Source organism: Cydia amplana, chromosome 13, assembly GCF_948474715.1.
Source record: "Cydia amplana chromosome 13, ilCydAmpl1.1, whole genome shotgun sequence".
NCBI classification, from domain to species: domain Eukaryota; kingdom Metazoa; phylum Arthropoda; class Insecta; order Lepidoptera; family Tortricidae; genus Cydia; species Cydia amplana.
The window spans coordinates 1,058,206-1,084,520 of NC_086081.1; the positions used below are offsets into that span (position 1 = coordinate 1,058,206).

Below are 26,315 nucleotides of genomic sequence, written 5' to 3' on the forward strand. Positions count from 1 at the left end.
TGTGTTTATTTCACTTTTTTCATACCAGAAGCGAAAAAACGCGTGTATTTAACTGATATTAATCTTCAGCCTTTTTTACACATTCATGTTAAAGTCATACCACCATATCATGCTGTTTTTTATGGGTCACACACATTTCGTATCACTCCTGTAAGGGTGCAATTCAAAAATTTGCTTTTGATTCTCTAAAGTTTGCGATGTCTACAGGAAAGACGCGTACGAATTAAGCACACACTATTATTATGTATCTGACCCTTATTTCAGTTATTTCTTCTCTAGCGAATTAGGCAGTTAACCGTCATTCTGATCTCCACTCGGATTCATAGTAATCGTTGACAAGTTTCCTTCGGTCGCCTGAAGGCCAGGATGTCATCAAAACCCAGGTCCGGCAGATCATAGTAAGCAATAATGCATACACAACTGAAATCGAAAGAGAGACAGATTAAAATAAATACGTTGAATGTTGGTAATGTGGTGGAAGTATTATGGCAAATAATATTACCACAGAAACACAATCAAATTCAAACATGACAATTGCACCGAGTACAGTACATACAAACTACTTATCTACAGCGATTAACAGAGATTTTTTTTTAAGTTGAACAGAATGGTGAAATCCAAAACCGATTGAACATAGAGGAAAAATTTAATAACAAAAAAAAGCAAGAATCATTTTATTGTATGGGTACTTGGGTAGACAATGTAGGTACTTAGTAGAAGAAATTAGTTAAGAGTGAAGTAGTAAAATAATTAGATTAACAAATGGATTAAACATAAAAATTATAAACTTAAATAAACCTAAGAATGAGTATAATTAAATAACTTAACAAATAAAATATTACACCCCACTCTGATTGTCCCCCGGGCCAAATGTGCCAAAACCCAGGCATTACCTCGCTGAATGGCCAGTGATATCTGTTGAACAAGGAAAGAACCAGAGCGAGGGTCGCAGCCCCTATCCCTTAAGTTAAGTTAGAAAGATATTTCTTGATATGCGAGGTGTTCAAAATGATAGTGACGATGTTGAATTATCATTATTTATAATCATGGCGATAGGTCTCTTCTACCTCGCGTTATCCCGGCATATTTGCCACGGCTCATGGGAGCCTGGGGTCCGCTTGACAAATTATCCCTAGAATTAGCGTAGGCACCAGTTTTTACGAAAGCGACTGTCATGTAGGTAGGTACTTACCGCACATTCCAACAGTAGCATATACAACGGGCTCGTAATATTCACAGAAAACTTCTCTTAATTTCTTCTCTATGCCCAGATTCTGTTGATGGATGAGCACTAGTCCGCAGACTATTGAAATTACTACGGTGACTCCGAAGATGCAGTATGCTAGTATGAAACACGGCTTGTTCTAGAATAGAAATATGTTTATTTTAATTAATCGTATGGCCACTCAGATTCGAGTCGCTTAAAATATTAGTATTTAGCTTAAATTATTAAAACTAAGGACCAACGATGGTTAAGATTTTAAATATTTTTCAGAAAGATTTTTGGAGTGACACTAAGTGAAAGTGGAAACCTAAAGGCTTGTGCGTGCACACCGGCTGCGTGTGTAGACGTGTACCTACGTGCACGTTGTAATATACAGAACCATATGAGCGACGGCACACTGCTAGCGTGACGTGTGCGTGCACGGCCACAGTATACTAAGAACAGTAGTGAATCTAAGGCCGCTCGGCAAGTTATTTACCTACTCTTGCGTTGGCGCTTAGGGTCGTCACTTTTATTTTTAGTTAAATATTATTTGCGTATTATGAGTAGCACTAGGTTTCTATTTATATAATATAATGAAATGTTCTATCAATTCATAAATGAGGTATAAATTAAGGCCGGTAAGAGCAGGTAAATGCGAGCGTACTCGAATGCGCGCGATCACAGTCGCGGTACGGCCCACACTGCCGCCACCGTATTCCCCCGTATATTATGCGAATGTGTGCGTGGCAGCGCGTGCGTACACGGCGCCCGGCGCGCACGCACACATTCAAGCCGGCAGCGGTATATTTATATGAAGATTCACTACTGTTCTTGTACTGTGGCACGGCTCAAGCATTTTAGTGCACGTGCACATCTAACTAAGCACACGCAACCGGTGTGATCTGGACTTAAATTATTTGCTGTAACTATATCACTACATAGTATAAAACAAAGTCGCTTCCCGCTGTCTGTCTGTCCCTATGTATGCTTAGATCTTTAAAACTACGCAACGGATTTTGATGCGGTTTTTTTAATAGATAGACTGATTCAAGAGGAAGGTTTATGTATAACTTGTGCGAAGCCGGGGCGGGTCGCTAATTATTTATACAAAAAAAGATTTTTACCTTGTTAATACCGAGATACAGCAGCACGGCAAACCCCAAGGACACGATGGCGACAAAGTTAGTGCCGACACACGCAGACCACATGAATGTGTCGATCTTGTCGGTGTGGGTGACCGCCTCGAACACGTACATGGTGAGCACGTTCAGGCATATTAGGACTCCGATGCTGGCTGAAATCTGGAAGACAACGGTCAGTAATGGAGAAAAACCGGCCAAGTACCCAAATTGGTAAAATATATTTTACCCATTTGGGTACTTGGCCGGATAGGGACCTATTATTAAGACTCCACTGTCCGTTAGTCTGACCAGGCTGTATCATGAACTGTGATACGAGTAGTATGTCTGTATTTCTGTTGCTGCTATATCAATAAATAACAAAAAAACGGCAAAAAATCACGTTTGGTGAATGGGAGCCCCACTTAATTAAATATTTTATTTTATTCTATTTTTAGTATTTGTTGTTATACCAGAACAGAAATACATCATCTATGAAAATTTCAATTGTCTAACTGTCATGGTTCATGAGATACAGCCTGGTGAAAGACAGACGGACGGACGAACAGACCGACAGCAGAGTCGTAGTAATAGGGTCCCGTTTTTAACTTTTGGGCACGGAATATTAAAAACGACGTTTTGTTACGACTTGACGATCATCTTGGTGATTAGCGCGCATATAAGCGCGTATCTAAGTGTTTTTCAAGGTCGTATCAATATAAGATCAAAACCGAAACAAGTTGTTAAATCTGAACCGACATCCTGGTTAAAGTGATCTTACTGTGATCTGGAACAGAACGGTCTTACTCTTAAGATAAGAACTTTATTTTAAGAAAGAAAACATATGTATTAGGTACATTACCCATTTGAGTCTCAATATAGTTCAGAGATCAATGCAGCGGCAAGTTGGATATTAAGACGGCTTAGTAATTTAATATAAAATATTCAATGTTTATTATAATTTGAATATCATACAATTCATGCTTATTGATAGGTTATGTGACCAACAGAAAACAGTTAAAAATCACAATCATGTAGTACACAAAATCAATTTAATTCATGGTTTTTACTAAACGAAGAAGCGGAAATATTCCTTCTAAAGTGACGGCCACAGTCGGATTTCCCTCAGAAATCTCAAGACCGGCTTTCAAGACCCAATGCCGCGCACAAATCATTTAAATACACCTTTTTCCTCATACGCAACGCGTCACCCATTCAACGAACCGCAACTTCGTAGTACTTGGTAGGTACTACCGTACTTACATAGAATTAGAAGAATGTTTTAATCTAATTAGAAGCTTTCACAAACAAACAAGGAAGCATTTGTTTTGTTTTAGCGTTTTCTCGAACAAACTATATTCATCCCCATTCACTATACAACAAGGTTACAATTAAAAATAGGAAAATATTGTATGGTAGACCTTATGAAGTTAGATTAGTATTAGTAAAAATTGAGCCGTAATTATAGTGTTCCAACTTCCAGCCTGGTGCATAAAGGTTTCCCACCATGGTGCCTAATGTTTAATTTAGTTTATAAGTTAATAACTATAACCTAAATAACTTACAACGTTCAGGAATGCGAAGATTGTTGTGCCTGTCTCCACCCAAGAGTGTCTGGAAAGACGATATTACCATACAATTAATTAGGTATGTTTCAATTTTGACATGAACATCGCTGTCATTCACTTGACGGACAAGATTTAACATTTTCTGTAACATAACAAGTAACACAGCAAGTGACGTATTTAATACAAAATTAAATTCTTCGTATTAAATTAAATTTACTTTAAATCAATTTAGGACCAAACTAAAAACAAAAAATAACACATCATTGCAAACTTGGCTCATGAGTTAGTTACACTACCAAGTACCTTTTAATTTAAATTAGGTAGTTTTGAATGAAGACAACCTAATGTAAATATTGAACCTAGATACATTTATCTAACAAAGGTGTAATGTAACCAAGGTTAACCTACAAAATGAGATTTTTACTACTACTAATACTAAGCGTATTTTTTTAAACGCACACTTTATCTTACTTAATATACTTACTTTTCTCTCATTTCCACGGATTTCTTCAAACTAATATGCATTATCAATTTATCACAGATAATCACGCAAATAAATAAATGAGCAATACACACGACCACAGTACAACAACACTAAACACAAACTAAACCAACGTAACACGAGCAAAGGCCATTGTATGTACCTATCATTAATATTATTATTCACACTGACAGGCGTATTCGAATATTAATTATTCGATTCGATATGATACTGATCTGTCAGTGTCCAAGATTTTCAACCAAAAACGTCACTCTTGACACTGACAATCAGTATCATATCGGAAACAGATGGAATAACTAAAACTCGAATTGGCCTCTCAGTTGAGAGCTGTTGCTGTTACTGTATTTCCATTGATAGCGATAGCGAGAAGTTACGTCGCCGTCACCAGATTTACATGACCTTGCGAACTGTCATAACCAAGCTTGATTGGAGATCAACTTATTTTGGTTGTATGTGGTGTGCCTCTGCCTTAGACTTATGTATGTAATTAGAATAGTAACATAATGATGATCTCAAATCTCAATTACGAAAACTGATGTAATTCTAATTATCATCCGTCCCGCTCTGATTCTCTGAATTTATATTAGTTTTCTTTTTTGAAGCACTTTGTAAAATAAATAGAAAGGTATAGTAACGGCACCAGTCATGGGACATTTAAGAGGAAATTTGGAGTATTTGTGATATTTCCCTGATACATGTAAAAGTTCTACCGCTTAGCTTGTTAAAAGATGAATATCCTATCCTTCTTTCATGTTTCAGGCGTGTTGTATCAAAGATACTGCAGTTAGTTTCCACATAATTAATAAATTAAAAGTATGTTTTTTTTCTCCAGTCATGGACACCAAAGCTCCAGTAATGGAACCCCGGTAATGGACGTGGATCCAGTAATGGGCCCCCTATAATGGGCGTACCCTATCAGTATAAGATATTGGAATAGGGAATAAGTTTTTGGCAAAAAACTAGTTATTAGTCATTTTTGTCACCCGATTGCATTGTCATCCGATTTGCATACGTATCCAAAATTTCAACTCAATCGGAAATCCGAAAGTGGCTCAAATGCCATTTCCAAGATTTGAACCACACTAACTAATACAGGGTGGATTTTCTTTTTGGGTCAGTGAGGGCAGCTACCAGATCCCGTGCTGCTACGAGAAAACGGTCTTAGAAGACCTTCCCTCGATTTCAAATTAATGAAGATTGGCTTTTACAGATTTTGGAAAAAACATACAGGGTGCGAGGAAAAGGTAATTTTTGACAAACTTTTTTTTTGATGCCAATCGATCCCATTCCTATTGAGGATCAAAAGCTTGTATGGAACAAAAAAAAATTCCGGCTAGAAAAGCCACAAATCGAGGAAAACATTTCCCATACAATTTGTATGAAAATGAAAACTTATATTTTTCACATGCTATTTTTGTATGCCAATCGATTCCATTCCTATCCAGTATCAATAGTTTTTTTGGGGTCAATGGAAAAGGTTTTTATTAATTTGTGGCTTTTTAGTACATTATCGTAAGTTGACCCCAAAGAAACTATTGATACTAGATAAGAATGGAATCAATTGTCATAGAAAAATAGCATGTGAAAAATAAAAGTTTTGATTTTCATACAAATTGTATGGGAAAAGTTTTCCTCGATTTGTGGCTTTTCTAGCCGGAATTTTTTTTTAGCTCCATACAAGCTTTTGATCCTCAATAGGAATGGGATCGATTGGCATCAAAAAAAAGATTGTCAAAAATTACCTTTTTCTCGCACCCTGTATGTTTTTTCCAAAATCTGTAAAAGCCAATCTTCATTAATTTGAAATCGAGGGAAGGTTTTCTAAGACCGTTTTCTCGTCGCAGCACGGAATCTGGTAGCTGCCCTCACTGACCCAAAAAGAAAATCCACCCTGTATACAAACTAACAGGGCAAGTTAAATAAAATTTTGTAAAAACGATATTAATTTATCCGAAGTCCGAGAAGACCTCCTGACATAGTTCGTACGAGTAACTACATTATACTTCTGTATTGTTTAAACATGAAATTACGCCATGGCAAGCATCATTATGTAAATTATCCCATCATAGGAGGTATGCAGTTTTACAGCTCCTATAATGGGATTGGGCAAAATACTACTATTTTTTATACATCTCTAGAGTCACAACATAATGTGTTGTATACCTTATCTCATGGTAAATGCAATTAACAAAACACATTCTAGTTTACACCAAGTAATAATTAATTACAATTTAATATATGAACTCACCTCTCTTAGCGAAGTTGTTAAGAATTCTTACTGGTTATTTTTTCCAGTGACACGACAACTTTTGGGTAGGCGCCAATTTCTTCTACTTACATAAAATTTTAAGCTTTTGCCGTTATACGCAAAGTGCAATTTTTAGTTAATGGTATACCTGACCGTAATATTGTTTATTGTCATAATTAAGGAAAAGCATTTGTAAAAGCATTGTATTGTATCCTTTTCTTTGTCGGCAATTGCCATTTATTTTAATACATCTTTGTTTTTTTTTTGTATGTCAGTGCCCGAATATTGTTAGTTTAATTTTAGGTACCCAATAAAGTTATTTATGGCTAGCTTTTATAAGCTTAGCCAATTACAATGTGGCAAACCGTTATAGGTCCTGTACCGCTATTCCGCCAAGCCTACCTGCAAAGGCCGGCTATCAGAATCGCGGGAGTCAGGATCAGTCAGTTCTTATTTAGACGTCAACTCGACAAGTTATCTTGTACCCATATTCACAGTACGGATATATGATGGTCGTTCTTGTCTACGTGACAGCGTGATAAAACGGTCCCCGTCACTTTAAATCCGCGGTGTTAAAATAGTGACGGTTATTTTGTCACGTGGATAAACCCACCCACGACGTAAACTTTAGTGCTTTTAGTGGACTAATCGTGTAAAGTGACTTTGGTAGTGTACTTCTAAAAATGGCTAGCAAGAATGCGCATATCATGCTTAATTTGCCCGTGTTCGTTCCTTGTGACCCTGTCCTGTGGTTCTCATTAATAGAGGCAATATTCAGCACAGCCGGCGGTGCCGTCGACGACGATGATAAATACCACCATGTGGTATGTTCGTTGGCCCCACACGAAGCCACAGAAGTGCGAGATATACTGCTCAACCCGCCAGAAGAGAATAAGTATGTCGCGCTTAAAACTGCGATCATTAAGAGGTTTCTGTCACAAGAGTCGAAGTACATGGGTGGCCGCAAGCCCTCTCAATTTTTGCTGCAACTCAAAATTCTTGCTGGTTCTGCGGTGCCAGATGAAGAGCTTCGTACGCTGTGGATGGAGCGGTTGCCGCAACCCATCCAGAAGATCCTGGCTGTAGCTACGCAACCAGAGCAACGCCTGGACAAGGTTGCCCACATCGCGGATGTAATAGCCGACAGCGCTGCTCCGACGTCTACCATTGCGACAACGGAGGATCCAGTTGAAGTTTTACGTGAAATTGCCGCCTTAGAGCAACAACTGAAAGCTTTGTCCATCGACATAAGTGCGCGACGCAGAGGCAGGTCACGCTCGCGTTCGAGACGATCTCGACCTCGCTCCAGGGGTGGCTCGGCACATGCACGTATGTGTTGGTACCATGATACGTATGGCAGTAAGGCTCATAAATGCCTACCACCCTGCACATATTAATCGGCAGACAACTGGTAAAACGCGAGCAGGATCGGAGAGGGAAGGAGACGAATGGCTGCCCAACAACAGCAACAACACAACAACACATTCCACAGACACACAGAGTCGGACATTTTATTTTATTAGTTATTGTTTCTGCATAGTAATTATGACATATTAGTGGTACATATATTCGTAATTGTAATTGTGACATTTTTAGTTCGATTTTAGTTAGATTTAGGTAAGTGTATATTATAACGTTAAATTTAAGTACCTACTATTCGTACCTATAAATGCATACCAAATGTACCAATAATTGTTTTATTTGATTTAAAAAATTAGAACGAGGTATTCGGCACTTCGTTTTCTATGGAAAGCACCACGTGATCACCTACATCTGTCATAGATGTCATAGATAGAAAAGTAAGCGCCGGAAGCTCCGGCCCGGACACGGCCCGGTTAGCCCGGTCTAACGTGAGTCATCCTTAATGCGAGCGGCTATTGAAATATCGATCATGTTCTAAGAATACTGAGCAATAAGGAAAACCTGTGAACTTATTCTACAGACAGTTACAAAGGTGATCCCCAGTCTGCGGCCTTTTAAGGTCCAAGGTCCGATACAAACAGACGAAGAAAAGACGTAACAGCCTTTGGAAAAGTCATTCAATTATGCACCGTATTGTCGAATTTGTCAAGCAATAAATTTCAAATTCAAACTGCTTTCCTAATAGAGGTTACGACAATATAACACACAATGTACTCTGAACACGTATCTCCCCTGAACCAGGCAGACTTGATGATGTCATTTGGCGCCAGACGGCGAAATCGAGTGACAGAGAAAGACACAACAATAATAGCGCTGTCTCTTGCGCGCCGTAATACTCGACCGAATAATGTTTGCGAATACTTTAGTGGCAACAAGGTCAGATGTGTCAGTTGAGCGGTTTTACTTATTGCTTTTAGACGTGTAGCTTTTCAACTGTTTTTACTAGTTGCCTATTTACAAATAGTATTTTAAAATCAATATTTTAAGCGTTAACGATGGAATCGAAGTAAGTGTTGATTAATTAACTATCTATTTAATGTTCTTTTTATTTTATTTTAACGTAAATGTTTTTTTAAAGCTGATTGTATGATTGTGCAAGGTTACTTATTTTTAATTCGCACACAAGTTCATAAGAAAGTTCAGCAAAAAACATGACCTTAGGTTTGTGATAACAGGAACAAAGTTTATAATGATTTCTTATGAAATGTTTCTTTATGAAACATTTTATAAGAAATTCTTTATAAACGATTGTATTTTAAGACTATTTACCATTCATATACCGAAACGTGAAGCCACATAAGTAGGTAGTGATGGGCTGTGCTCTAGATCTAGATTCTAGAATGACATTCACTTTGCTGTGCCCTACCACACAAAGCGAGATGACGTCATGTTGCTCATCTTCCTCGCGTTGTCCCGGCATTTTGCCACGATTCATGGGAACCTGGGGTCCACTTGGCAACGAATCCCAAGAAATGGCATAGGCACTAGCTTTTACGAAAGCGACTGCCATCTGACCCTGAGGGTAAACCAGGCCTTATTGGGATTAGTCAGGTTTCCTCACGATCTTTTCCTTCGCCGAAAAGCGACTGGTAAATATCCAATGGTATTTTGTACATAGGTTCCGAAAAACTCATTAGCAGAGTCTGTGCGGATAGAGAAGAGTTATATGTATTCTACGAATCTTCTCTTTCCGCACAGACTCTACGAGCCAGGGTTTGAACCCGCGAGCTGCGGATTGCAAGTCGCACGCACTTTCCGCTAGGCCACCAGCTAAGTTTTATTACTAAGGAGATAAATAAAATGTACCTAAACCTACCTAACCTACCTAAGGGGCAAAACTTAACATACCTGTCGTCTAAAGATTGTTTACAAGTAAGTTCATTGACCCTGTCACCTGTTAGGGTTAGAACAAAGTAGTTTTTTGCATGGATGTTTAAAAGGCCATAATTTAGAAACGGTTGCCCATATTAACATAGTTTCTATGGAGAAAATATAGAGCTAAGGCTAAACTATCTCCCATTTCCGGAAAGGTCCGTCGTCAAATTCCACGCTGTATAATAATTAAGTATGTAAAATATTGTATACCCGGAAAGGGTAGCCGTTGTGACTATGTACCATTTTAACATCTTGTTTGACACGGTAAACGATAAACAAATTCTATTCTATTCTATTCTATTCTATGTTTTCAGTCGGTCTTGTTGTTCACCCTCCGCGTGCTGCGGGGCGCCGGTGGAGAAAGGATGCTTCGTATTCGCCATCATAAATGCCGTAAGTGAAATTACCCACCTATTAACTCACATTTATAGACGGGTCTAACGCGAAATTTATTCAATTACCTTTATATACCGACGTTTCGACACAGGTTTCACTGGTCATGGTCGCGGCCAACTAAAGCACAAATCTCTGTTTTGACATTTTGAGACTTTAGTTGGCCGCGACCATGACCAGTGAAACCTGTGTCGAAACGTCGGTATATAAAGGTAATTGAATAAATTTCGCGTTAGAACCGTCTATAAATGTGAGTTAATATGTGTTCAAAACGCGAAGGTTTTAAATATTATATTACCCACCTAGTACTGCATCAGGCAAACAGCCGAAACAGACATTGAATAGTAGGCACATTACATACCTAGGAGGTGAATTCGTAAATGCTCCAGATCGCAGGTGTTTCTGGTCCGAACCGAAGGTGAGGGTCATAAATATGCGATCTGGGGTTTTATGAATTACCGCCCGTGGTTTGTATAAAGTTTTACGGCTTGCCTTGGCCAGGAAGTGAGATTTTATTCTCGCGTTCTGATTCTCTCGGTGACGTAAAAACTATTAAATTAAATTAAAAAAAACCCTACGCTATTCATTTTATGCCAAAAATGCCTTCATTTTGAAAAAGAGCTGATACTCTACAGCAGGTTTATTTGTTTCACAGCTAAAAATCACCGCGAGAAAACTCGATTTGACTTTAAAAAACTGTTGTGCCATCGTTGAGTTTCGATGGCACAGACGGACAGACAGACATATACATACCTATGTATATGACACAGACAGAGATTAGCGTAAAAAATAGAACACCTTTCTTTTTGCGTGGGGGGTTAAAAATTAGTTTGAATTTCGAATTTATCGTGCGAGACCAAGTAAAGTCTATTTTTTTATTCCGTAGACTGAAATGACATTTCTTAGTATGAACATCATGTGTCATCTCATACTATGAAATGTCATTTTAGTCTACCGAATAAAAAAATAGACTTTAGGTATACCTACATGGTGCAGCAGACTATTGGCCTAATATTATAGTTATGGCATAGACGAGGAATTCTCTAGACGGAGTTTAGAGCAATTATTTCATGAAACCGATGCTGCCAAAAATACTGGGGTGCGGGGACGAGGTGAGCGAGTCCCGTGCCGTGATTGGTCCGTTCGAAGACACGGACGTCACACAAAGACACTTTTGACTCGAAAATGGAGTAAAACTACCGTATATTTCTGGCAGAGGGGGTAGCGCTACTATGCTCAGTCTGGAGGATGTCTTGTATGTGTATTATAGTGTACAATTTAAAAAAAGGACCCATTCACGCTTCAGAGTATGGCCAAAAATAATAAAACCATGAAATAAACTTTCTCCTTGTTGATTTCAGATATTATGCCTCATAGCGTCCCTAGGGAGCCTGGCCTTCCTAATCCTCAGCCTATACGAGTGGTTCTCAGAGGCCCGAGGCCCCAACGACATGGTGCTGGTCTACCTGTTCACGGGCATGGCTGCGGGGTGCTGTGTGGGCAGTGCCATAGCACTCACATTCGCCATCGTGCTGGTTGTAGGAATTCGAAGGGTACGTTGATCTTATCGCTTTCAAGGTTGTAATATTTTGCTTTTACCCTTAAAAGAAAACAGACTTCAAAAAGGATAAAATAAAATATTACCTATTTTATATGCGTTAGCAACTGATATGATTGAAGTTGGTGCCGACCTTGAAGCGGTTCGATAGGAAAGAAAAAAAGCTGTCCATTAGTTGTTTATTTTAAATTATTATAGACCGTGATTGTAAGTATTGTAACTATTTTGCTTGGCACAGATAGGTTGGGAACAACCTTTAACAGTGTGCCACTGTTTGGATAACTACAAAAACACTTTTTAGAACGCCACGTTTTAGGTGGTCGTAAGTGTAATACAAAACCCAAAAATATTTTCTTTTAAATGTAAAGATTAATTGCCACAGTAGATTATCTGGAAAATAATATTGGTTGGTTGGCAAGTGAAATTCGGAAAATAAAACTTCGGCGAAAAGGCAGACCACCCAGAATTCTATGATGGGAACCTTCAGATATCCGTCGGGATACTCGGGACTTCAATAATATAGTCCTCTCCATCGTTCTCGATGACGGCGACCCTAAATAAATATTATGGACGTTGTCGTTGTCTAGCGTGAGCCCTAATGTGGCTGGCCAGGCCGAACTTGCTCTTAAATACTTTGTTGCACGCGTGACAATAAAGTTGACCAGCTGTGTTGACCGTGTATGTACACGTAGGAGGGCTTAGGTCTCTCTTTCCGTAACTGGCGTAAAAATAATTATACGCACCTCTTATACACTTTTTGTGAAAGGTGAATACAGAACCAATTGGGAATATTACGCGAAAGTCTGCGTAGGGGGCGCCACTTCCACAATAAGTCACAATCTAAGGGTCTACCGCAAACGAGAGACTCGAAATTTTGTCATCTAACCTCTCTATAACTCTTGCATATTCGAGCGATAAAGATTCGAGGCAGATAGCTGAGTTTCAATTTCGCGTGTCCGGGGTAGGCCCTTTGTAAACAAACCGCCTTGATGTATCAATGTCATATTTTATTGTCTGTGAAAACTTGTCAAAAAACAGTTTAAGGTACAGTGTGTATAAGTTACTATGTGGTATACTTAAGTCGCTAGTGCTGCACTCTGGCGGCAAAACATTGCAGTAATACTCCCTACTGGTACAGTGGAATTGCTGATAAATACCATAATGATGGCATGGCTGCTTTGTAACGTCATCGTCACTTTGTTTCTGTTTCAGGGCAACAAGGGTTACGTGATGGCATACATGTGGTACGGCATTGTGGTGGTGGTGCTGAGCGTGCTCGGGTGTCTCGGGTTCATCGGGCTCGAGTGGGGGGAAACCGAGCTCATGATGTACGCTTTGATCCCTCTCGGGATTTGCGGTAAGTCTATTACAATACATGTATAAAACGTAAAACGGCCCGGTCTAGCGTGAGTCATCATTAAAACAGTTCAATTACTTTGATACTTTATAGAAAAAATTAAAAAAAAAAATTAATTAATTAAATTAATTTTGATTAAATTAATTATTTTTTAATTTTAAGTATTTATCTTGTTACTAACATACTATGGGACTTGTCCTGAAATAAATGGTATTCATAGACAACGCAGAGCATACGGGGAGCCGATTCGGCTTGGCTATCAGTTTTTTGCGAACCCATTGAGAGATGACAAACGCTTGATTTAGAAAATAGCTCATAGTTGCGCTCTCTCGGAAGGGTTTCCACGGGAGACCAGCGTCGGGGACCTCAGAGGTTCCTTGACACGAAGCTGAGTGGAGACCATTTCAGGAACGCTTTATAACCAATCTATGTCAGTGTTATTAGTTAAGTTTAAATTAAAGGTTATTGAATAAAAAAAAAAAAACGAACATTTACAAGCTTGTAAAGGTAAAGGCTCAAAGGAGCTTTCGCTAAGTAAACTGTAACTTACAAAATTGCCCCGAGCCACATTACAAAACCTGGGAGCCGGCACACAATACAATAAATATTATGTTTGTTTGTTTTCAGTGTTATACTCCTTGATGCTGATACTCGTGTACCAGACGTACGTGGTATTCTCAAAAAGCAATCCCGCCACACACGCGAGACTGCTCAACACCTATGATTTCTGAGGACCACTCATCTAGTCTGAAGGCCGCAGAACCGTTATTACGCCTGGATCTGATGCCCTACCATGGAAATTGAAATTACGTTATCTGCATTAAAGAATACTTATACGTTATCTGCATTAAAGAATACACTGAAGCTAAATAAAAGTGTGTAAAAAAACAGCCGCGAGCGATTGAAACGAATAATAACCGTAACAACCATAAAATAAGCAGTTTTTTTTATATGTTGCACCAGAATACAGTGGCAATTTTTCCAAAATTATAAGGATTCTCTGGATTCTTGGTGCGGCGTTCGGCAGAGATGTTGTTGGAAGGCTTCGATAGCTTAGTTGGTCAGAGCGACAGGGTGCGTAGCCTACTTGCAATCGTTTCAAATGGACAGAAATGTGAATTATATTTTTTTAAGTACTAAAGCCGCAATAAAGACATTATTAAACGCAAGCTGCATTTAGTTTATTAATGCACACATAATATCTTATTAATTAAGTATTCTAGTCTTAACAATAGTTTTAAAACTGTGGACCTATACATACTTATAATTTAGAAAATGTATTTTACAAAAAATATACTTTTTTTATAAAGAGATTTTTATTAATGAAAAACATAATAACACTTAATAAAATAAAAACTTATAAAAAATAAGAGTTTTATTTTTTTATTTATTAAAACAATTACTGTCCCATCATAGAGTGCTCACTCCATACATCAGTTTTAGTACCAAAAAGACTATTAGCATCTAGCATCGAGTAGCGGAACTATCAGTACTGCTACTTGACAATAGATGTAGCACCGACCGGAAAGTCTTATGCTGTTGAGATAAGACTTTCCGGTCGGTGCTACATCTATTGTCAAGTAACAGTACTGATAGTTCCGCTACTCGATGCTAGATGTAGACACTGAAATTAATAGTCTGAACTGATGTATGGAGTGAGCACTCTTGTCTTACTATATTTCTCTATGGTCGCATAGACAAATGAACATTGAAGTTGTTCAGGAGATAACTGGCCTCTGAAAGTTTACATTATGAAATCTAAATGATGACATCAGTTGTATGCCATTCTGATATCAGTGTACGTTCAAATTGGCCTGATCATTTGGATATAATTTTGATGTCACATGCAATTTCGAATTGGCCTCAAGGTCCATTTTTGACAAGTCTAATTTTAGGATGTTTTTAAATGTCTGCTGCTGTCTTCTTTAGCAAATATAAGTAAGATTTTAATTTTTAATAACAAGCAAAAATAGTTGGGATGACATTATTCATAATATTTTAATCTCAATTTACGTATTTTGATAACCTCTTTTACCCGAAACTGAGATAAATACATATGTTTAAATAGGTATAGATAAAAATATTATGGTTAGGTACATAATGATATTAAGTATATGTAATGAATTTCTGAAGGTTAATTAAAAAGTTATATAGCTACCCCCCCCCCCCTCTACCTCACATGCGGAACCTTTAATGCAGTGCCCACAATGCCCACAAGGCCGTGTTTTCAAAGGGCAACGAGGTCTCAACATACACATCGAGAAAGTACTCCCGTTTGCTTGTAATATACCTACATGATACCTACTTCCTAATAACCCCAGTTTAGCCTATTCTGACAGAATGGTAACTACGGAACCCTACACTGCATGACCCGACATGCTCTTGGCCAATTTTTAATTATAGAGATTTTGCAAAGATACTGCTTTCTCACTAAAGGATGTCTTGCTAATTAAACCGATCCGGGGTCTGGCCAAGGCGTCTGACACTTCGTTCTCTATAAGAGCCACCCCACACTAGCGTTTCCCAAACATCGGCGTCTAGTCAACTCTATGGCTGCCGCTCGACGCAACGTTGGCGCAACTGCGCAAGTGACCGTTCATAAATTAAAAACGCCAATGGCAAATGCAATGGCAATGGCAGATCAGCCGGCCTAACCAAGGTGACAATCGCTATCGCTACGACAACGAAACGCTTTGTATGTATGTATTGGAAATCTTTTCGAAACAGATTGAATATTAACTAAAACTCAAATTGACCTGTTAGTAGATGGAAGGGGATAAGTTTGAGGAAAAGAAAACATTTTTCAAGTCTTTGCTTTTAATTTAATACATTTTATGTTCATGAGGTACAAATTGAAATCTACATAATTTAAAAAAATGGAAAATAGTATAAGAATGATTATATTATTATAAAATAATATTATGGCTAAAGTTTCATTCTATAGAACTTGCTAACTATGCAATGTAAACAAACCGCCATATTGAAAGTGTTAAAAAATATTAATTTACTAGTGACTTTTGTTTACATAGTTAGCAAGCTCCAAACATAAATGCAATTTTCTATATATAGTAGGTACTACAACTACATGTATAGATATACCTATACTTACAACTAATCTTAAGGGGCCCACTGTTTTACAGTCCGCCTGACGGTATCGGCCTGTCAGTTGTTCGGAACTGTCAACTTTTTGTTCTAACTGACAGGCCGATACCGTCCGGCGGACTGTTAATCAGTGGGCCCCTTAATTGGCCTGTATATGTATATATGTATAATATATTTTAATATACAGGCCAATTCTAACGGCCAACAGGCCAACTAAAATGATGATAATTTATTAGATCACCGTATGTAATTTTACATCTCGTCTAGAGTCCCTTGAGTCTTCGTCGTTCAGGCGGCTGTGGTCTGTAAACATGGCCTCGTCGGCCATCTTGGCGTGCGTGTAGTGCACCAGCACGAGGAATAGCGAGTGGAGAACTGAAAGCAAAAGGTAAATATTAGTTTTGAACCTAAATGAAGTCATTCAGTTATCGGGTATCTCGCTCACACCAATACATGTACGAACAAGTACGAGCGAAATCTAAATGTCATCATCGTTGGGCGGATAGAGTGGAGCTAGAACTCCGTGAACCTCGGCGTCGGTGAAAGCTGGCGTGAATCCGCTCAGGACCGAGCAAAGTGGCGTATGTGCTCTTGTGTGGGAGGCCAAGACTCATTTTGGGTCATCGCGCCAGCCAAGTAAAGCCTGACCAGTATGATCGTTGTCAAGAGGCCGCTGTAATTCGGCTGTATTCTCATTCATATGGTGACAGTTCAGTACCTATTAAGTAGAGAAATGTTAGTTTCAATGAAATTCCGCAACATGGCGCGTGATCATAATATATATTACAATTGGTCAGGCTTTAAGTAAGTAATTAGATATCATTCTGATGTCAGTGTACATTCGGATTGGCCTGATTGTCTAATCTGGGCCACTGGCTTAATTAAATCTATCTCTAGGTAAATTGTGCTTGGCTTTTAAGTATCTTTTAATCAAGCAGTATTTCTGATTTATAGTTGTATGAGGTACGCAATAGGTACAATTTATTTCTAGTTTTATCTGTGGTAGAGAACCAAGGGTCGGAAAAACACTTTGAAAATATAACCCTGTTCCGTCCGTACAACAAAGACTTGCTAATACCAATGTCAACGATTAGTATAGACTGAACGAACATTTTCGACTCATAAATGGGTCTAAATGGGTCTGGTTCATAATGGGTCATAAATGTCTGCCACATGCACCCTGGAAGGTGGGCCAAAATGGTTACCGAGTGGGACCCACGGAACACCATCGATGGTGCAGGTCGGGGTTCAGGCAGACCGAAAAGGAGATAGCGGGACGACTTGGACGCATTTTATCCGGATTGGCGGGAGGGTGCAAGCGACAGGGTTGAGTGGAGGAAAGGAAGGGAGGCCTTTGCCCAGCAGTGGGACACTAAACCAGGCTAACAAAAAAAAATGGGTCTTAAATTATGGTTATGTTTTCAAAATGACGGGCGTTTTCCGACCCTTGTAAAGAACTTACCACATCCCATGAGCCCCCACAGACCAAGCAACGATTCTTCCTTGACGATGATCTGGACTATGGAAGCCAAGAACGCGAGGACTGTGACTACGCAGCCGTAGATGAAGTACGCCCACACCTGTCTCACCTTACGCTAAAATAAAACTTAATTAATTAATTTTAAGTTAAGTAGTTGAGTCTGAGTTAGTAATGGTTGGCAGTCCTCAACCACTGAATAAATAATAGTACTAGGTACAGAAGATTCACTCTCTAGCAAAACGCGTCTATTACGACAGATATGACCGCTAGGTGGCGCAAGAGCGAGCAAGCGTCCATTACGTAGCGGAGCGCGGCAACTACTATGGCTAGACACCAAAATTGGTGTGGACCGCATTGTACTTTTAGTGTAGAGACGCGACGAAATCGCAGAGTGAGCCACGCCTGCCTCAACTGTGCGTTTCTCCAGAAACTTCCTGCCTCAAATGTGGAATGAACTGTCACCGGCGGTATTTCCGGACAAATAAGAGAGTCCTTGCGCTGTGACGATCTTCCCAGCGATAAATTTTATATGACGGTCTTATTCACCTGTTTAAAGTTAGGTAAAAAATTAAAAATTACTCGCAATGAGTGCAAAAGACCACCAGCAACAATTTATGAATTGTAATAAACAGATGTTACTTACATTATCGAGGCCACAGCATAGCAGTACAGAGAAGATGAAAGTAAGAAGAGAAAACAGCCAACACAAGGGAAGCAGGTACTCAAAAGGAATCCAGTAGTCGTATATATCTCGATCCGTGACCACTGAGCTTCGCTTAAAGCGATCACCGCCTGTAAAATTTGAAAGCTTTATTAAATCGACAGTATCAAAATAGTTTTAAGCGGGTTAAAGTTTAAATAAATATAAAGGGGCGGCCGGACGGTATAGGCCTGTCGTTGTTCGGAACTGTCAACTTTTTATTCTGACAAGCCGATACCGTCCGGCGGACTGTTAATCAGTGGGCCCCTTAAGATGAATAAACCGAAAAATGTCAAAAGCTTGTTTCGTTTCTAAACCGAAGCCTTATTGGGCTTACTGCGTGGCTTAGGTCGATTTGTGTAAACTTTAGTTTGTCCCATAAAAATTATTATAGAGGTAAATACTGGGTGACATTCAGGTTGATATGATGCCGCTGATTTCAATGAAACAGCCCGCGGTTTCGTCATTGGTCCCATAATAAAAGTTGTTCAGTATGACCAGTGGGGAGACACTCCTGACTTCGGGCAAACTCGGCTCCGTTCGGGTCAGCATTGCTCCGAGCAATCATTAGGGCTGACACAACTTGCGTCCCTTTGCATGCACGACCACAGATAAGACTTGAATTTTAACAACCCTAAACAGCCAAAAGGGATAAGTTAGAAAGGGATATCATGATTCGGCCCTGAATCGCTGTCAAACTTCGATTTTGTAGGAAGTGTCCTATCTGTACGGTAGTACGTAGCTATTACTTATTCTGTAGTTGGCCTATAAAGTCACCACGCAGAGTATGGCAGGTAATTAAAATTTCACCCTGTGTAGTAGGTATAAGGGATAATATTCAACTCACCCGTTTTGTTACCACCGCCGACGCAGAAGCTGACGACGGCTGCCAGTAGGTATACTACCCCCTGAATGCTGAAACACCCCAAGGTCACCGCGTTAATGACCTGGGGACAAAACAAAGCATATATAATTATAACCTTAGGGTCTTATGTTAGCATAAGAGCCACCTCACACTAGCGTCTCCCGAGCGTCGGCGTCTAGTTAACTCTATGGCTGCTGCCATTTTCCACGGCTTCTTAATAAAATTCGTGAGTTGCGAACAGAATAATTTTATTTTTTAAATATATTACTTACCGTTAACCGAGCTACAAGTTGTTGCTTAACCACTAACAGATGGCAGCATTAGTATACAATAAATGATGATTTTGTTACAAATTTAACAGTTCTCACCGCATTTATAATGGCCAAAACGTAACAGGCCGTCTTGACTGGGATGCAGTAGAAGAATGTGCCCTTGTAACACATCTTGAACCTGTAAACAACAAGTTATTTGTCAAATATTTTTAAAAGACTTCAAAAAAATAAAAATAAATAAAAATAAAATAAAATTCATTTATTTCGGACCATAAAATCCATAGTTACAACTAAGCAAATTACATTAAATTTAAAATAATAAAATTAAAATTAAAGCTTAAATTACAACCACTAAAATTTAAAAAAAATTATATAAATAAAATATTACAATAAAACTAAATGTAATATTACAAAAAAAATAAGGAGGCCGTATAAGCTCCCGCCACAGCGTCGGTTGCTGCTCGACGCAACGTTGGCGCAACTGCGCAGCGACGCCAATGACACCATTTTTACTTATAGCGCTTGCTAGACGCCGACGCTCAAAAGACGCTAGTGTGGGGTGTCCCTAATTGCAGTGTAGGTAATTGACCGAGCGGAGCGAAGGTTCTCGTATCAGCACTTTCAGCTTGGACAGAAATGCTTTCGTATGTCGGATGTTCTCCTCTAGTCTACAGGTTGCATATCTCAACCAGTTTTCGTGAAATTTTGCGAGCAGAGCTATAAACGCGAAAATCGAAGTTCGCAAATTGCGGGCATCTTTCCCTGACACTCTAATTACGCCTTCATTGGAGTAAAAGAGAAAGATCCCCGCAATTTGTGAATTTTGGTTTTTGCGGTAGCCCCTCAGGTTCGATAATGACATAGGGCTCGCGAGGTCTAAAGCCACTAGTTTGTTTATTACAATGCAACGATATTTTGGTTTCATGCTTGTCTAGACAGAGACAGACACTGTTTTATAAATGTGTACACAGCTGTATTTACTTTAACATCTCTACTTAAATTTAACTGTACTGTTTTTTTTGTTATAGTCTTTCGATTTGTAGCTGGCCCCGAAGGGCTAATCCTTTGTCTATTGTTAAGTAATTAGCCGTAATTAACCAAATAAAACAAAGAACTCTAATAATAGTAAACATTAAACAATATAACATTTTAGTTTTTATATAGGTTCGATATAAGTAAGTTCTGTCGATAGTATAAGACAATAACATACAAACGATAAATCAGTCACTGAACTTAGACACAAACACTTGAACTGTTCGTCAAATATACATCTGCTGATTCACAAATCTTAAATTCAAATGCGTCACGACATCAGAATGATATTTGAATCATGTTATTTAAAGTTATCATGCGTCTCGGCCGCGCCAGTACATGTACGGACATGGACAATTATGAGCAAAATGCACGATTACTGAATGACATTAGTTGGCCTGTATATCCCGCTCGCCGGCATAATCGCGACTTGCCAAGTTGCCAGATGTAAATAAATATGGCTGCCAAAACACGATGAATAAAAAAAAATACAATCTTGGATTATACAGTGGCCAAACCCCGAACTAAATTGATGTGGTCCATTTAGATGGCGGCAGCGTTGTCTGGGCGCCGTCTGCGCCCGCAAAGTTAAGTTTGTACGCTGTTGAGTACTAGGTATTTCCAGATTGCTAGTACTTAAATGTGTTTTTGTTAGGTTTCCAGTGATATGATGCGTAAAGTCGTAAACAAACGGACTTGTACCTACACAATTTAAAAGCGTGTCTGATGTATAAGATTATAGGTATACAATTGCCTAAACAAGATTAAGCCCTGGTTCGAACTTTAAAATACATAAAAAATTTGCTAAAGGTGCAATATGGATCGGACACGTCGTATCTTTAGCAAATTTTTGACGCCATCTTAGAGTTCGAATCAGGTCGTAAAACTAAATAAATGCGTTCTTGAAGCGTATGACGGTCCGATTCAAACAATGCTTATAAAATATCACGGCGATGCGATAATCTGTCAAGTACATTTTTTAACCTCTAGCCGCCTAGAGACCTATAAAAAGGTCTCCTGGCGCATTCTACTTTGAATCTTGTTTTGACAAGTCAAAATTGCATTTTTTACTGGCAAGTTTTGACATCTGGGGGGCTAGAGGACAAGCGTTGTTCGAATCGGGCCCTGAAAACATACTTCACGAATGTTTCCCCCGCTACAATTCAATACTCAAAAGACATTTCAGCATTTAGTAGGTACCTAATCCCTCTAATGACGTCGGGGTAGTACGACGAAATTCAGTCTTACAAATACCATCAACCGGGGTGAATAGGGATGGCTGGGGTGAATAGGGACAAAATTTTAATTCACTGGGTCGAATTAATCATCCCTATTCATCCCGGCTGACGGTCCAACATTTGAAGTTGTACTAACATGCTACGTGCTTTTGCATTCTATATTTTCGACCACGAATTTTATTTATAGACATAGTGATGTCATAATTTGGCACACATTTCTAAAACATTGGAGTCAGAGAGTGTCACAGTAATACTGCCCCACTACGTATAACTCCGTAACAAATATTTGAAAATTCGTTTAATTGTTTACCGTGTTCCCAAACAACAAATTTCAAATTAAAACTGTTTTTTTACTGTTGTTACGGCCTAATGATTGGTGGGGCAAAATAATAGGTTGCACTTCCAGTTGAATTTAATAATTTTATTTAAGTATACATATGATATATTCGTATCAGTGAAGGTGGTGGTGGTGCATTTCGATTTTTACAGATGGAGTCAAAGTGAGTTAATATTATTATTTATAATAGTTATTTTCTTGGTTTTACTAAAGGAAACCCGAGGAAAAGGTAGATGAACTGTGTAAGCGATAATTATGATACGTACGCAAGTTAATGATAAGATGACGGGCGATAAAGAGGTATGGAAGAAAAAGTCGTGCTATGCTGTGACTGACTACTTGAACCCAACGGTAGATTGGAAAGCAGAGGTAGTCCTTGAATAATCACGGGATTAGGGTTCCGTACATGTACTTAACATTAAGTTTCGGAGATAAAGGGATTAACATGGTCGGATAGACAGACAGACATACGCACGACACGAGTGATCCTATAAGGGTTCCGTTTTTTCTTTTTGAGGTACGGAATTACGGAACCCTAAAAACGATAAATATGTATAGGTAAATTAGGTAACTACATAAAAAAAAAATTTTTTCTTATAAAAACACATACTGATTTTTAGCATAGGTAGTTTAATTTCGAATTCAATGTTAATATGTTATTTTCAGACGGCCTTGTCATTGCTGCTCGTCGACGATGTGCTGCGGGATGCCGATTGAAAAAGGATGCCTTATATTTTCAATCGTGAATACTGTACGTAATAAAATCTTTAAAAAGCGGCCAAGTGCGAGTCGGACTCGCCCATGAAGGGTTCCGTATTTAGGCGATTTATGACGTATAAAAAAAAACTACTTACTAGATCTCGTTCAAACCAATTTTCGGTGGAAGTTTACATGGTAGTGTACATCATATATTTTTTTTAGTTTTATCATTCTCTTATTTTAGAAGTTACAGGGGGGGGGACACACATTTTACCACTTTGGAAGTGTCTCTCGCGCAAACTATTCAGTTTAGAAAAAAATGATATTAGAAACCTCAATATCATTTTTGAAGACCTATCCATAGATACCCCACACGTATGGGTTTGATGAAAAAAATTTTTTGAGTTTCAGTTCGAAGTATGGGGAACCCCAAAAATTTATTGTTTTTTTTCTATTTTTATGTGAAAATCTTAATGCGGTTCACAGAATACATCTACTTACCAAGTTTCAACAGTATAGTTCTTATAGTTTCGGAGAAAAGTGGCTGTGACATACGGACGGACAGACAGACGGACAGACGTACAGACGGACAGACAGACAGACAGACATGACGAATCTATAAGGGTTCCGTTTTTTGCCATTTGGCTACGGAACCCTAAAAACCGGACAAGTGCGAGTCAGACTCGCCCACAGAGGGTTCCGTACTTTTTAGTACCTAATTGTTGTTATAGCGGCAACAGAAATCATCTGTGAAAATTTCAACTGTCTATGACGGTTCATGAGATACAGCCTGGTGACAGACAGACAGACTGACAGTGGAGTCTTAGTAATGTAATAGCGTCCCGTTTATACCCTTTGGGTACGGAATCCTGTAAAAAAGAATGCACTAACATGGCCTTTAATAATTCTACTTTTCCAGGGGCCCCGTTTCTCAAAAGCTATATAGTAACTTGTAATACAAGTGGAAGTCCCTTTCTAACAAAAGGTGTCAAAAAGTGACATCCGCTTGTATTACAAGTTACAAGCTTTTGAGAAACGGGCCCCAGGTGCAGCTTCACAAAAGCCTTAGTTATGTTATGTTTAATAATCTCAATGATAATGGTTAAAATTTAATGTTAAAAGATAAGTAAACATCTTTTGGAGGACGACGTTAATCATAAGCTATAATTAATTAATGGTTAATCCTTAACACTAGTTAGTAACTACAATGCAAGATACCAAATATTTCCATTAGAGGTGCGAAAAATCTACAGCGATATAATAATAATAATTAAAAAAAATATTATAGTTATTTACAGTACATATGGGGCTACTTTTCCGCACTAGTGCGTAAAATAGCACTTTTCGTGCGTATGTCGAAACTTTAAAGTGCCATATGTACTGTAAAACGTTGTTCGATACACGTGCGAATAAGTAATTCGCAACTCGTGTCGATTTAAAACACTCCCTTCGGTCGTGTTTTAATTTATCGCCACTCGTTTCGAATTTCCTCTTTTTCGCACTTGTATCGAAAATAACTATTTCGATACAAGTGCGAAAAAGAGGAAATTCGAAACGAGTGGCGATAAATTAAAACACGACCGAAGGGAGTGTCTTAAATCGACACGAGTTGCGAATTACCTATTCGCACGTATATCGAACAACGTTTTACAGTACATATGGCACTTTAAAGTTTCGACATACGCACGAAAAGTGCTATTTTACGCACTAATGCGGAAAAGTAGCCCCATATGTACTGTAAAATTAATAACTTCATTTACTTGCATATCGGAATATATACAAGAATAACATTATTGTAAATTAAATGTATAATCTACTTTGGGCATAAAAATAAATAGGTACAGTCGATGTAAACTTTTATAGAATGACTACGTTCTAACTACGATTTTATTCCGATTATTTCAGATTATATGCAGTTTGGGTGCATTTGCCAGCCTGGGTTCCCTCATTTTCATCCTGTTCCTGTGGTGTAACCCCACGGTCCTCAGCGAGGTGGTGGTGGACTGGACGTATATAGGCATAAGCGTGGCTGGCTGTGTTGGTTCTGCCATAGCGCTTACCTTCGCGATTGCACTCTGCCATGGTTTACGTAAGGTAATACTCGTACTTCCTGCAGTAAGAAACTGCCAGATAATTTTCAAGATATACCCCATATCTGACCATCATCATTATCACCATTTTAAAAATCACGTGCTGGCAGCTATTTTTTACGTAGAAGGGCACAACATTCGATTAGTACCTACTTTATAAATTAATCTAAGGTTGGTACAAACGTTTTTAAATTACCTACTTGAATTATATGTTCGGAAATAAAACAAAAAAATGAGTGCTAAAAACAGTGTCAAAAACATTTAAAAAAAAACACATTTAACCGATTTGCAAGACCGAAGTGATCCCATAAGTGTTCCGTGAACAAAGTTTTGTACGGAACACTAAACATCAATGCATAATTATTTGTTTTTAATGATTATTAGTTTTAATGACATCTGACGTCGAAAACCTATCCTATTTAAAAGGCCGATTGTAAAGGCTATTGTTTATCCTTTTCTTTTTTTCGTTGTATATAATATAGTTGGCTAAGTATATATATTGTTGTTATTTCAGAATAAAAAACGCTACATAATGGCGTACCTGATATACGGGATGGTCTCAGTGACCCTTGGCGCCATAGGCATTGTGGTTTTCATCTGGCTGATGTGGGGTCAACTGTACATTGTGTTATACGCAATGATCCCCCTTGGGGTTTGCGGTAAGTATTCTATGTTCTAGGTGGTACCACTTAATTTAAAAAAACTTTTTGTAAATCTATGATATTATCACATTACATTGAGACTTGGGGAATAATTAGAACGGATGTATGTATTAAAAAACACATTTACAATTATTCAAAAATTACTTATCCTATTGTAACCGACATATGTTTTTTTTTACAGTTATATATTCGGCAATGCTGCTGCTAGTGTACGAGACATACGTGGTGCTTTCCGAACGCGCCCCCGTCACGGGACACACGAGATTGCTCACTACGGATGATTTTTGAAAACCCCCCACTCCACGCCATTTTGTAAACGCCTAATGGCGATATTCATATCATAAACACGATATATAAGCCTCATTTAACTAATTAACTGTTTCTCTGATCCTATCTTTTTGATTTGGAGGTATATTTTTAAGAAAGCGATGAAGCATACATTAACTAATATTCAGTCAAATACCCTATTGTCTCGATGCCTACGAGATGCATAGATAATATACGTAACTTCTTAGATAACAATGAAATAAAACGAAAACGAATATAAATGTTCCTATTACGAAATAAAGAAACGGATACAATTTAAATTG

General features: G+C 38.5%; 4 protein-coding genes across 5 annotated transcripts in view; 2 read left to right on the forward strand and 2 right to left on the reverse strand.

The window, feature by feature from the left end:
- Nucleotides 1-26,041, forward strand: part of LOC134653358 (uncharacterized) — a 96,234-nt gene extending 70,193 nt beyond the window's left edge. The window contains exons 1-4 of one of the 2 annotated variants that reach the window (XM_063508695.1): nucleotides 22,904-23,025; nucleotides 24,879-25,067; nucleotides 25,578-25,722; nucleotides 25,907-26,041. In XM_063508695.1, the coding sequence (XP_063364765.1) occupies nucleotides 22,969-23,025; nucleotides 24,879-25,067; nucleotides 25,578-25,722; nucleotides 25,907-26,013 (498 nt within the window). In that variant the 5' untranslated portion in view covers nucleotides 22,904-22,968 and the 3' untranslated portion in view covers nucleotides 26,014-26,041. Of the gene's footprint in view, nucleotides 1-22,903; nucleotides 23,026-24,878; nucleotides 25,068-25,577; nucleotides 25,723-25,906 lie in introns of those variants that run through there. The other variant, XR_010097248.1, reaches the window with a different exon arrangement.
- LOC134653209 (uncharacterized) lies at nucleotides 262-4,484 on the reverse strand. Its single transcript, XM_063508535.1, has 5 exons — nucleotides 4,378-4,484; nucleotides 3,891-3,939; nucleotides 2,332-2,508; nucleotides 1,193-1,364; nucleotides 262-420 (listed from the first exon to the last, which is right to left on the reverse strand). Exons 1-5 carry the CDS (start codon nucleotides 4,416-4,418, stop codon nucleotides 299-301), a joined length of 561 nt encoding a protein of 186 aa, XP_063364605.1. The 5' UTR covers nucleotides 4,419-4,484; the 3' UTR covers nucleotides 262-298.
- LOC134653356 (uncharacterized) lies at nucleotides 9,035-13,993 on the forward strand. The gene is made up of 5 exons (XM_063508693.1): nucleotides 9,035-9,071; nucleotides 10,255-10,333; nucleotides 11,695-11,886; nucleotides 13,104-13,248; nucleotides 13,876-13,993. The coding sequence occupies exons 1-5, from the start codon at nucleotides 9,061-9,063 to the stop codon at nucleotides 13,977-13,979; spliced, it is 531 nt and encodes a 176-aa protein (XP_063364763.1). The 5' UTR covers nucleotides 9,035-9,060; the 3' UTR covers nucleotides 13,980-13,993.
- LOC134653210 (uncharacterized) lies at nucleotides 16,575-19,839 on the reverse strand. Its single transcript, XM_063508536.1, has 5 exons — nucleotides 19,764-19,839; nucleotides 19,378-19,477; nucleotides 18,474-18,622; nucleotides 17,813-17,945; nucleotides 16,575-16,725 (listed from the first exon to the last, which is right to left on the reverse strand). Exons 1-5 carry the CDS (start codon nucleotides 19,836-19,838, stop codon nucleotides 16,583-16,585), a joined length of 600 nt encoding a protein of 199 aa, XP_063364606.1. The 5' UTR covers nucleotide 19,839; the 3' UTR covers nucleotides 16,575-16,582.
- Nucleotides 26,042-26,315: the final 274 nt, after the last annotated feature.

Coding starts and splice junctions, on each gene's coding strand:
- LOC134653209 (XM_063508535.1), bottom strand. CDS start 4,418: ATGCATATTAGTTTGAAGAAATCCGTGGAAATGAGAGAAAA. Junction 3,940..4,377: donor TCCGTGGAAATGAGAGAAAA/GTAAGTATATTA, acceptor TCGTCTTTCCAG/ACACTCTTGGGTGGAGACAG. Junction 421..1,192: donor TGCTACTGTTGGAATGTGCG/GTAAGTACCTAC, acceptor TTTCGATTTCAG/TTGTGTATGCATTATTGCTT.
- LOC134653356 (XM_063508693.1), top strand. Junction 10,334..11,694: donor TATTCGCCATCATAAATGCC/GTAAGTGAAATT, acceptor TGTTGATTTCAG/ATATTATGCCTCATAGCGTC. Junction 13,249..13,875: donor GATCCCTCTCGGGATTTGCG/GTAAGTCTATTA, acceptor GTTTGTTTTCAG/TGTTATACTCCTTGATGCTG.
- LOC134653210 (XM_063508536.1), bottom strand. CDS start 19,838: ATGTGTTACAAGGGCACATTCTTCTACTGCATCCCAGTCAAGACGGCC. Junction 19,478..19,763: donor TTTTGGCCATTATAAATGCG/GTGAGAACTGTT, acceptor TTTTGTCCCCAG/GTCATTAACGCGGTGACCTT. Junction 18,623..19,377: donor CGGCGGTGGTAACAAAACGG/GTGAGTTGAATA, acceptor CAAATTTTACAG/GCGGTGATCGCTTTAAGCGA.